Source organism: Notolepis coatsorum, assembly GCF_963971535.1.
Source record: "Notolepis coatsorum genome assembly, chromosome: 1".
Lineage (NCBI taxonomy): Eukaryota > Metazoa > Chordata > Actinopteri > Aulopiformes > Paralepididae > Notolepis > Notolepis coatsorum.
This window is the reverse complement of record NC_140165.1, coordinates 125879142-125892197: the sequence shown is the minus strand read 5'-3', so window position 1 is coordinate 125892197 and position 13056 is coordinate 125879142. Positions and strand designations below refer to the sequence as shown.

At 43.6% G+C, this 13056-nt stretch overlaps 1 protein-coding gene across 2 annotated transcripts in view; it reads left to right on the top strand.

Moving 5' to 3' along the window:
- tnfaip2a (tumor necrosis factor, alpha-induced protein 2a) overlaps window positions 1-13056 on the top strand; it is a 103595-nt gene that overhangs the window by 29569 nt on the left and 60970 nt on the right. For both annotated transcript variants that reach the window (XM_084320872.1, XM_084320871.1), the window contains exon 8: window positions 1955-2081. In XM_084320872.1, coding sequence (XP_084176998.1) covers window positions 1955-2081 — 127 coding nt within the window. The remainder of the gene's footprint in view (window positions 1-1954; window positions 2082-13056) is intronic.

Below are 13056 nucleotides of genomic sequence, written 5' to 3'. Positions count from 1 at the left end.
ATTGTCTGCCTGTTCGAGTCTGACCGTCTGGGGGAAAAACTGTCCTGGAGTCTGTTGGTCCAGGCCTTGCTGGATGGCAACAGTTGAAACGGTTTGTGGTTGGGGTGGTCAGGGTCCTTAATAATCTTGCAGGCTTTGCTGGTATATATATATATATACAGTCCGTTGTATATATCCTGCATAGCAGGGACCTCACAACCACTGCTTTTCTGGGCTCATATGACGACGTAAGATGTGAGGCAGACCGTGAAGCATTACGGTTTATTACGGTTCCAAAATGAGAATCCCATTTGTTAACACCTCTCCTCTTACAGAACGACTGCTAGCATGAGCGCTAAAGTTGTAGGGCAGTCTTTTTTTTTTTATTGATCTTTTTCCCCCTCCATTTTCCTCCGATTTTTCTCCCATCCCAATGTTAGTCGTATGCCAATTCCCAATCCCTTCCTGGTCGCTGCGCACTTACCCCCCACAGTCAGATCATCTGGGAGAGTGGAGGCTATCACGTGCTTCCTCCGACACACGTCCAGCCAATCAACCGCTTCTTTTCACCTGGCAGCACGGATCCTCCCTGAGAGGGCGTAGCGTGTGGAAGGATCACATTATCCCACTCGGATCCTATCCGCGCTTAGCAGGCGCCCCGACCAAACTGTAGGAGTCGCTGTTTACAACGACCCGGACCCACCCCGCCAGCTTCTCCCACCCTCTAATACAGCCAATTGTATTAGTGTGAACGGCCAGCCAAGCTGGTGACAACCCCGGAGCTGTGAGCTGGATTCGAACAGGCGAATCCAGCTCACAGCTTCGGGGTTGGTGACGAAGGCAATCTCCGCTACGCCACCTAACCGCCGTTGTAGGGCAGTCTTAAGACATAGCTGAAAATGGAATGCAATGAATGGGAGTCAATGGCGACATGTCGCCTAAATCACGCCTAAATCATGGTTAAATCACCTCCAAATCAACACAGATCAAGAACACCGTTTCATGCTTCCCCTTCATTCAACAGTGGCTTCGCTGATGTTTGTACGGCGATTACCAGAGAACCAAGCCCTCATTACAAACCGGCTTCATAGACTGCTCTTTGGCCAAAGTATTCATCATTTGGTCGTCATCAGACAGGTTCGCCAGCGGAGATTCCAATCATTGCGGTCCTCCATACATCCGGCCAGTTCCGTAGAGGTCTCCACTCCTGCGTCCTTCCTCAGTACGTCCACGTCTGTTGGCGTGGGACGGCCTCTGGGTTGGTGCCCGTGTGTTGGCTTCCAGAGCACTAGCTTGTGCTAGTAAAGTAAAAGTAGATTTCTGAATATCACATGAAACATTCATTCAATCTTTATTTCATCTGGAAGGATCATTGAGAGCTCTCATTTACAACGTCGTTGAGAAATACAACACATAATAAATACAAAAATTAAATGTATATAGAAACAGAAAGTCAAGCTATTAAAATTTTTAAATGATTAAAAACAACTGCAGACCGTGGCGAAGTGGTTTGCTATTAAAGATTTAAACTGACCAATAGATGCTAATGAATTGCGTTTTAACCCTTTCACTACCACGCTACCAAAGAGTTAACCCTTTCACTGCGACAATACAGAAGGTTGACCCTTTCACTGCCACACGACAAAGGGTTAACCCTTTCACAACCACACAACAGAGTGGTAGTGAAAGGGCTAACCGTCTGTAGTGTGGTAGTGAAAGGTTAACCTTCTGTAGTGTGGTAGTGAAAGGGTTAAGGTCCAGAGCTCCAATCCAGCAAGAGGATGTCATTATCTGTACTTTTGAAATGCTGAAATCCTCTTGAAATACACGGGTTCCCACAGTGTGTAAATAGGATGCTGTAAATAAATTTACTTTTAAATGTTTCTATGTGAAAAGGTGTGGATATAGCCTTTCAGCCCTGTTATAATTTGACTCCACAAATCCTATATTGGTGCTGATATTGGATCCTCCACAGGGACTTCCTGGTGAAAAGAGAAGACTGGATGCCAGAGGAGCTCCAGGCCAGGTGTATGAGCATCGTCACAGCCCTGAGGGACTGTGTATACGGATACTTCACTGGCCCCATCCAGGCGGAGCTGAAGGTGGGACCAGACACAGAGGCAAAGAGGACTGAAATAGAGGCTCCGTACTCGAGTAGAGTTTCTGTTACTTTGGTTGAAATGTGGCTTAAAGGTAGGGTTGCCACCTTTGACCAATAGAAATAAGTGACACCTATCATCGAGCGTGCGCGTAGCACGTGCGATAATTTGTTTTGGGCGTGGGGCGTTTTTTTGGGCGGATTTTGTCACTATTTATTTTTTTTACTTTATTTCGGTTTTAGGGTTAGGGTTATGTTATTTAATTATTTTGGGGAGCCAGCCCCCAAAACTCCTGAAATGCATAGAAATCTAAATAAAACAATCTATGACATTTATATTAAAAGGAGCTAGCCCCCCAAACCCCTAAAATACATAGAAATCTATGCATTTTGGAACAGTTACTATATATAGTCAAGAAAGCATTTAGTCACACTTAAAGTTTAAAGTGCTTTATTTGCATTTAACATTGTTTAAATAAATTGGCTGAACTATAGCCTCAACTTGAGCATAATACTGTATGCATAAAGTGCTGTAAAAACAAAGCATGGGAACACTTTTACTGAAAGAGGACAATAATACAATGAAACACTTGTGTGACCCAAATTAAAAGATTAATAAAAAATAAAGTGCAAAGAAGAGTAGGCTCCTGGCTGCCAGGGCAGGTAAATAGAAATACTGACATCTAGTTAAAAACACAACCAGATAAATAAGATGTAATATCCCATACCGAATCAATCTCAGGAGATGTTTCAGTCATGAAGAACTGTGACACCTGTGCTTGTGTCCTTTGCGTTCTTATATTTCTGGCATGTTGTTCTCCCGAGGCATGCTGTTTGAGATCAATCAGTCCACCATGCGCCACAGAAAACACACGCCTACATACTTTGCAGTTTGCTTTGTAAACATCTCCACTGACGCTATGTAGCAAGTGGTTTGCCTCTTCCCACTCAGGTATGTATTTCTGGAGGCGTTTTGTCTTTTTAGGATGCGGTGGAGTCACAGTGTCTGCTGTAGACATTTTCAAAGCGTCTTCGAAAAGAAATCACGCAGCGCACAGACACGGCACAGAACTCTTCTTAGCAACGTGAAAGCGCTAATTCTCATTGGTCGGTGAGCTGCTGAGCGCACGCCCATCATACCAGAGTTGCCAAGTCTGTTTATTTCCCGCAACTTTTGGACAACATTTTGCTTGTTTTTGCAGGTCGGCTGGCTTATTTCTCTCACTAAACTGGCAACCTTAAAATACGGGACAAAGGGCGTCCCGTATCAGTTCAATACGGAACGCGTCTTTTAGTTTCCAATTACGGGACGATTCCGTATTTTAACACTTTCAGAGCCGGCCGTGTTTTCCTTTTTACCCCCTTGAATGCCCATCAACCACTTCAATGTTAGCGTTAATATCGCCTAATCTATGTTTTAAATTATGGCTATGTGTCTAATCTGCCCGTCGCTTATCAATGACTCATTTTCCAGTCAACATTGTCGAAGCGGATTGTTTTTTTATCTGTTCATTTCCGTTTGATAGCATTTTGAAAAGCCCTCGTTTTCAAGGAAAATAAGATTCCGTGATAAACGCCCTGTACTGGAATATTCTAGAACGTTGTCATTTTTCTGCCTATTTATGAATAGTTTCCAAATAAACGCTAGATTATCGATAGTATATGAATCGATTCTCTTAGTTCTTGATCGCTCGCACAGCCAAACAGCCATATCACACATAGGGGAAAAGCTTATATCTCCGTGAAAACGGATCTGATTATCCTAAGACTGGTAAAATAGATTCCTTACCTGAGATCAGATGGTATCCAAAAAGATTATTCCAATTCCTGATCGCCATTCCAAAAATCGATCCTTTTATTGATCCAATGCTACGTACTGTAAAGACATATTACACGCTGTTCTGATGGTCCACAATGACTCCGAGCGGCTCGGGGTACATGCGTGAGAAGTAAAATGTGGATTCCGGAGTATTTTTTTCTCATCCATTTTCATTGAGTCCATTCCAAAAGGGTGCATTACCATCTGGGAGACGATAGGGGGCGCTTTTTCCACATCTGAGCGCCTGGTGGGGCTGGTTTCCCAACGGTAGACTCTGTTGATGAAATATGAATTCAGATCGCTAATAAAAAAAAATTCACGCTAATTGTCATGCTGGGCATTCAGGGGGCGGGCTGCTAACACATGTTATGTCGTCCGTGGCATCCAAAGTAGGCTTGGGCGGTATCCTTATTTTCAAACCGGCAAACCTTTATGTTATAATACCCCGGTGCACGGTATTTGACGGTATGACTTCCATTTTCATCAGCGGGGGGGGGGGGGGGGGGGGGGGTACGTGTTACCAAGTAAACAAATCATCGTCAGCTCTCAGAATGGTAGTCCCGCACCGGTAGAAGCTCGCACCGTTTTAGCGTTAGCATCTAGCCTATAGCCATGGCAGACTATTTGATTCCTTAAGGGCTAGAAATTGCCTGGGTTTTGGTCATATGCTCCCGAAATGCTCCCGTTGTTTGGCTACTTCTATGTGCAGTGAAAACTACTCGAATGCTTTATAACCTAGTCATTGATTTAGTTCAGGGTAATCTAAGATTAGCCGCAGAGCTAACGCTACTTAACGTGAGCTAACGCTAGTTATTCAAGCTCAGTAGCTCACAGAGAGAGAGATAAACAGCTGACAGCGGATAGTACAGGACGGTACAAATACAATAAAAAGGCGGGTGGGGGCTGTTGTGTAAACCTTGTACTCTTTAGTTCACATATAATAAGAGACTGATTGCTCCACAAGGACCACAACAACACTGCTCTCGTCACAACGCTTTACGGTATTTTCACAGTACTGTCGCAACATTACCGTAAAACGTGAACACCGTTGTGACCCACTCGCTCCACTAGAGCGGTCTCGCCCTCTGCTGGCGCGTGTGTGCACTACACTCAAAACTCCATTTCACTGTTATAGAAACTGAAGCGCATCTGTGATTTTGACGTGACGGACGGTATTGAAAATCAATACCGTAGGTATTTCTAAATACCCTGGTATACCTTAATACCGTCATACCGCCCAAGCCTAATCCAAAGTGTTAAGGGACGGGTGGCAACCCTACTTAAAGGTTTTCTTTCTTTAAAGGACCACTAGCCTAGCTGTTGGACAAAAAAAACACCTCTCCCGGAGCCTTAAGCTAGGCTAGTGGTCCGTATCCGCTTCCATTCATTTGTGCTAAGCTAGGCTAGCTTGCGGCCAGATAGCTTTCTACTGAACGCACAGAGAGGAATTAGGTATCTATCTTCTTGTCTGACTCTGGAGAAGACGGTGAGCACATTTCCCATAATGTCGGCGAGTTCCTTTAAAAGGTTTCTATTGTTGTTCTATAGTTTACAAGCTTAATACATTTCCTACCTCATGCAACCTTCATGCAAAGTCCATTCTCACTGTGTTCTTTCAATGTTTAGTTTCACTTTCAGTTTTGTTGTAATGAGTCTGACCTCAGTTGTAATGAGTCTGACAGTTAGCTTGCAGAACTGCTGACTATATATATATATATAGAAGGGGTGCACTTGTACGTAATATATAAAATGATATATACAAATTATATATGTATATAATGTGTAACGGTTGTCATATCGTCACCTTAAACTTCGATGCCCCGAGGGAGTTTCGAACCCATGGTCTGCCGCACCACGGGTCGACAGCACAGACCGCTATACCAAGAGGTGAATTCACTGCTTTGCAACGTATCTGTCTTTTGAGGATGAGAGTGAGTTTAACCCATAGCACCACCACTCACCCCAGTCACTTCACAACATCGGGAGTCCATCGTGACTGCGCTTCGCGGTACCATCCGTTACATATATATATGTTATATATTTAAGCAATAATACACGAGAACCAGTGGAATATCAGCAATATTGCCACGGCTGTGATGCGCCCGCTCAAGTGGCGTAGGCATCACAGAGTGGCAATATTCCTGATATTCCACTGGTTCGAGACATGTATTATTGCTTTTATACAGCAAGTTGCACCGTCGGGAAAAATATAGGATGAATACAGACAATTATAGTGTCTTTTATATTGATTTCAGTGAACTTGGCGTAGAAAAATAGCTCCTAAAGATGTATCGTTGCTATGGAATTTCAAATGGAGTAGGCTATCAACCAGCTTGGCAACGCAAACGAATGACGTATTATTCTAATTTATACAACAGGTAGGTCCGACCACCTATTTACCAAGGTGGAACGCTGTTTTAACACTTTCTGTGCCGTTCATGTAGTTCTACATTTCTGTGGCCCGGCGGTTGAGTGCCGGAAACGTAGATCTACGTTTCTGTTTCGTTATTTCTTTTATTCGCTATTGCCATTCATAACCCATCGAGGCACCTTGTGCATGCTGTCCTGAATGTGTCTGAGATTGCAGATGGTCAATACCGCTGCCTAACGCCTTGCGGCCGCTATTGCACTCCATTTGAAACTATGTTGTTTGTTTTCTCTGCCGAGCTGCGGTGTGGGGGCGGGTTCTAAACACTCCGGCAAGACAAACGGTCACCACAGTTGCCTCGACGAGTTCATCCGCCCGCCCGTTCATGTGCAATGCTGGATAACGTTGGACAAACGATCGCGATGAATATTTGGAATGGCGATCAGATAATTGGATTATTCTTTTTGCAGTACATCAGATACAAGGTAAGGACTATATGTTACCAATCTTGTGTTGATCCGATATTTCTTTGCCCGCGATCGAAGCGTGTCTGTGTGGTATGTGTGTGTGCTGTGTCCCGTTGTTCACATCACGGCACGGATGGGCGCCCCGCTCAGTAGCGGCTGCTGGATTCTTCTCCACTAGGGGCGCTATACCAAACATTTTGCAAACATGTACAAGGCACGCATTGGCGAATATTATCACCATTGCCATCGATCAATATATGATCACAGTCAGTCAAATGCAACCACGTTTCCAATAGCCCAACACAAACACGCACAGCTCTCTCTCGCTCTTTCTCTCTCTCCCTCTCTCTCCCTCTCTCTCTCTCTCCCTCTCTCTCTCTCTCTCTCTCTCTCTCTCTCAGATCGATTCAATAAGAAACACATATGTATATATTGTCATTTTAAACAAGTTACCATTCATTGTCTGAGTGGTTATGCTTCACCCGCGGCGAAATTAGAGAGAGAGAGAGAGCGAGAGAGAGCGAGAGGGAGAGAGAGAGCGAGAGAGAGAGAGCGAGAGAGAGGGGGGGAGAGAGAGAGAGCGAGAGAGAGGGGGAGAGAGAGAGAGAGAGAGAGAGGGGGAGAGAGAGAGAGAGAGAGAGAGAGCGAGAGAGAGACCGAATTAACTCACTGTTTACGTGGGTGTATATCAAGCCGGAGGGCTTGATAAAGTGTATAATCCGCTGTTGATGATGTATATCCAGTCCACTGTCCAGACTGCCATATAGCTTGTTAGCTGTTAGCAGTTAGCACCACACAACAAGTAGTTTGATTTCTTTGTCCATTTCCGCGTCGAACAGACTGCAAACTACCTGGCGTTCTATCGCCATGCTCTAAGACAAACTCTAACCTTAACCAACTTTGAAAGAGTGCCTAAGCTTAACCGTCGAAAGAACTTGCAGTCACGCTCTAAGACAAATAGCTGACAACAACAACTCACAACAACACAACTATCTCTACCTAGAAAACCTAAAATCGGAACAAAAAGTGGCGTCGGCCAATCAGAGTGTCTCCGCGAAATGCGGCTACGGAAAAAAAACTGACGTCGGCCAATCAGAGAGCGTCTCCGCGAAATGCGGCTACAGAAATTCTTGACGCTGCTGCCTAGACCGCTTCAAATCGCGCCCAGATTCCAACATAATAGTCATATTTCAACGCACAACGCGTTACGCACTGATTGGCTGCGACGGATACAGCGATCAAACAGTGACGCGCACTCAGAGCGATATTGCCTCTAGCCCGGACCAAAAAAAAAAAAATCACTTCCTGTTCAGGAAAACTAGTATTTTTTATTTTATATATTAACGTTATATTGTGCATTGGAAACACAAACATACTTAAAATTTGTAAATATTATTCATTTTAAACATGTTTATATTATTTATAGGGCTATAAAACAAAAAACTAAAAAATTATTTTTCTTGTTCTTCTCTCATATAACCAGGGCAGGGCCTGAGGGGGGGCGGCGCCCGAGCGCCCCTAGTGGCGAGCCGCCACTGGCCCCGCTCCAAACCACCTTTCGCTGTTTTTTTTGCGTCTTTTCCTGGGATTACTCAGAATCACTCAAACTATACTCATATTCACCACGGTATAAAACGGAAATGTACAGATGAAAAAATGATCTGTTTTTTGCACGTTGACCAGAAGAAACCCACTGACAATCGACGGCGTTATTAGATCCATAGCTATAATATAAAATATAGGTTTAGCTCTACAAACAAGGTGAGCGCTTACATGGGGTGGCAAGGCCTATGCACTTCCCAGAGGGGGCGTGGCACCCAATGTGTTAATGTATGACCTAGGACTATTATTTTTAATTATTATAAAAATCAAGCGAGAATGTACCCATTTAGATTCCAAATATGTAGTCAGTTCGTCCAAATAACGTTTGTTTGGAAATTTGCTCCAACGTTTTCAGAGATTGGGCGGCTGCGACAGGACTTTGGTTGACGCATGCCCAGTTTAACTCTTTGGACGCCAGACCCGATGATAGTCAGGTTATCTCGCCATGCGTTGAGCGCCAGGACCCCCCGAAAACCTGAGTATAGTCGGGTTTACATCGTTATTTCTTTTATTCGATATTTCATTCATTACAGGCACACGGACTCGGGGGTTAACAGCACTTTGTGCCCCTGTGGCTGTTAAAGCGCTTTATAAATAAAGTTGGATTGGATTAACATGGGGAATCATCCTGAGAATGACAAAGTGCAATACCGGCCGCATCCACCCAGGTGGCAGTATCGAGCACCCTTTGAAACATTATATCTTGGCCTGTGTGTCAATAAAATTTCTCCTGGCCCACTTTTCTTTGTCAGGCGGGCGGGTATCCCGATCCCATTGAGAAGCGTCAAATGCCTCCGATGCATCTGTTGTGGTGGATTATGTTGGCGACACGATGGACACTGGTACTTGGACTCGCGATCAGACAATTGGAATATTCTTTTTGGGGTACCTCCTAGTGAAGGTAAGGATTAAATTATATCAATCCTGCTTTGATCCAACCATGATTTCACCTTGATCGCAATGTGTGTGTAACGTTACTCCACAACGTATGCCGTTGGTGATGATCAAACCATCAAAACACGACCCCCCCCCCCTTTCATGCATTCATGATGAAACATAATACCTATTATATATATTTGATTGGAAATAGTAGCGTGTCCAGGCGAGAAACGGCAACGCTTTTAGTGAAATTCAAGTTTTGCTGCATATCGTCGTTTTCTGGGATTAGACAGGATCACTCTAAAACTATACTCATAATCACCACGGTATAACACGCAAACGTATTGATGGGAAAAAAATATGTATTCTTTTTCACATATTGAACGATAGATAGGTGATGTCAAATGGGCCATAGTATTGTATCCATAGCTATAATATAGAATATAATATAGCCCTGCAAACACTGCCACTTATTCCTATCTTTTAGAGCGTTGGCATGGTAGGAACAAAGATGCTCTAGGCTTCCAGTTCCGGCGCTGATTGAGTTAACATGTGATGTTTGATTGATTGATTGACAGATGGTACAATACAGTACAGCTCAATACAAACAACTGCTAAGAGGATGAAGACAAGAAAAATACTTGCATCCTGTTTACATAACAAGGGTCCTCCATTTTCAATTCATCAAGAATTAACTACTACGGTTAACTATCGTAATCGATCGTCCCGCTATATTCCTGTATCCGTAATTGATCAGTCTCCCCAGTTAGTAGCTAGATTAATATATTTAGTGGAAGTGTCAATAATCAAATAATCTGGATAAAACCATCGCTTTTATCCGTCTGATTCAGATGACTCTAAACAGACATTTTGAACCGCTCTTGGTCCATATATGGGCATAATGCATGTCGTGACGTGGGGGATTCCCCAATCTGGATGCGTCAGCCCCAGTCTCCCCCGTAGACCAGACCGTCTCATTTAACAAGAGGCTTGTTTGAGATTTAAATAGCTCCTACAGGAACGTTAAATCAAACGTAACGTTGTCCGTGGAGTAGGTCATGTTGATCGTTTCTGTTTGATGAATGGCAGTTGAAACCTTCTACAACATTCTAATGTAGCGCAGTGGTATATTCGTGGTGATTTAACCGTGAGTGTATCATGAATATAGGGGAGACCGGGGCACAGTGGATCAGAAATCTTATATTTCAGCATTTTTCCTGGCTTGATGACAGCATGGTTCTGGTCTATTGTGGAATTGATGGCAGAATATGTTCTCTATAAAACATATCTATCATATCCTGCCAACTGCCAAATATGAGATGCTGAGATGGGGTTGAATGTAAAAATATATTTGATCCACTGTGCCCTAGTAACGGGGTACAGTGGATCGCTACCTGGGCCACTGTGAATCAGTCCAGATATTATACATTATTCTTTCACAAACAGCATCTTTATTGTGTGAACGAAGCAAAACTTTCATGTACAAATAAGTCAACAATAGACATATCAACCAGACCAACAGTTGAAAATACTGATACAATATGAAATGTTTTGCTAGTAGCCTATGTAAAACCCAGCGTAGTGCTGGGAACTTTTGCACACACATCTGACACATCCTGTACATTTGGGAAAATGAATGTGAATGATACATCATGGTCTCTGACTTCACAAGTCTGTCAAGGTTTACTGATGTACAAAGGACCCCTCCTGGCTAAATTCCTATCTGTGAACAAGATAATCACGGCAACACCTAACATTGTATTATTTTCATGGTTATAACGAATAAAATGCATCGCAAACTAAACACACAACATTGCTTCAACATATTATTCAATATTGAAAACCCTCAGTTGCAGATGCTGAATTGTTTTACAATACCTAGTGCAGCATATTTGAATACAAGGAGAAATTGACTGGAAATGTCTTCGATATTTGGGAAAATGAACGTTGTGAATGACTTTGGTTTCTCACGTCGCATAAACTTCACTTCAAATGTGGTTTCATCAGCATCCACAATGCGGCTTTGGACCTGCCCTACATACATTGCATTGGTTTTCTTTGTTTCAAACTTTGTCAACACAAAATCTGTTGCATTCAGAGCATTGCAATCCGGCAATTCTAAGTCCTCTAGTTGGCCATCATCAAGGTCATCATAATCTGATGCGTCATCACAAAGTCTTCTCGCATCAGCATCCGCGTCAGAGTTTGACGTGTCTCCCTCCATATATAGCTTTGATTGGAGTGTCTGTCAGAACAAGGGTTTTTCCCTTCTTTTTTCCACCTTTGTTTTTGCGTGGTGGTGCCTTTGGAAAAGGGCTGATTTATTCTGGTGTGATGATAGGCCTACTCAATTCTGTTGAAGTTGAACCAACTGCTTCGAGTGCCTTTGAAGATGTTGCGGTGCCATCTGGGGATTCATGTGAAATTTCTTCCGAATTCATGGCATCTGCCAGGACGTGGTGTCGGACCGTGGACCCCAGTTTACTGCTCGGTTTTGGAAGGCATTCTGTGCTATACTGGGTGCGACGGTTAGCCTGTCATCAGGGTTCCACCCGGAGAGCAATGGGCAAACAGAGCGCACCAACCAGTCTATGGAGAGTACGCTTCGCTGCTTGGCCTCCTCCAATCCGACCACTTGGAGTCACCAACTGGCATGGGCAGAATATGCACATAATTCATTATGCAATGCATCCACTGGTCTCTCCCCATTTGAGGTTCAGTTTGGGTATCAGCCTCCACTGTTTCCTGAACAGGAGAGGGACGTGGGGGTGCCATCTGCCGAGGCGTTTATCCGTCGGTCTCGGGCAAGATGGAAGAGGGTGCGTTTGGCTCTTGTGCGTGCTGCGGCCCGGCACAAGCGGTCGGCGGATGTACACCGTCGCCCTGCGCCTTCCTGCCGTGTGGGCCAACAGGTGTGACCTTCCATTACGGGTGGATCTAGAAATCATCCTGTCCCACTCGTTAAACTGTTTAGCAGGGATTTCCACCGGCAAGGACTGGAAAAGATATAGTAGTCTAGGGACTACGTTCATTTTTACTGAGTCTATTCTGGAGGTGAAATCCAGGGGGGCTAATGACCATCTTTCTATATCTTTTTTAATTTGTGTGTTTAGGGGCTGGTAATTTGCTTCATACAATTTTGTTAAGTCCTTAGTCAGCCTTACTCCCAGATATTTTATGGACTTCATGTTCCAATTTAAATTGTAGTTTTCCTTTATTTCTCTTGGGGGGGTATAGTTATATGTAAGTATCTGTGTTTTTCCTATATTTAGTTTGTATCCCGAATGTTGACCATAGGTTTCAATAAGGTCCATTAGTCTAGGGAGGCTCAGACTGGGGTTTTTTAAGTAAATTAAGACATCATCCGCGTATAATGCTATCTTATGCTCTGTTTCTTTTATATTAATACCTGTTATATTGGGGTCTTCCCTAATTGCTTGGGCTAGCGTTTCAATGAAAATCGCGAACAGGGCGGGGCTACATGGACAACCTTGGCGTGTACCGCGTTCTAGGGTGATCGGATTTGTTAACCGACCGTTTACTTTTATTCTCGCTGTGGGTCTTGTATATAGTGTTTTAAAACACCTAATTGCATCTTCCTTGAATCCTAACCTTTCTAGTACCAAGAATAAATAGTCCCAGCTCACACAATCAAACGCTTTTTCCGCGTCCAGACTTAATAAGGCCGAATAAACGTTGGTTTGTTTAATCTGATTCATAATATGTAGTGTTCGTCTTAAGTTATCCTGGGTTTGGCGACCAGATATAAATCCAGTTTGGTCCGTGCTTATTAGGTCTGGCAAAAACTGTTCTAATCTTTTTGTGATAATGGAGGCGTACAGCT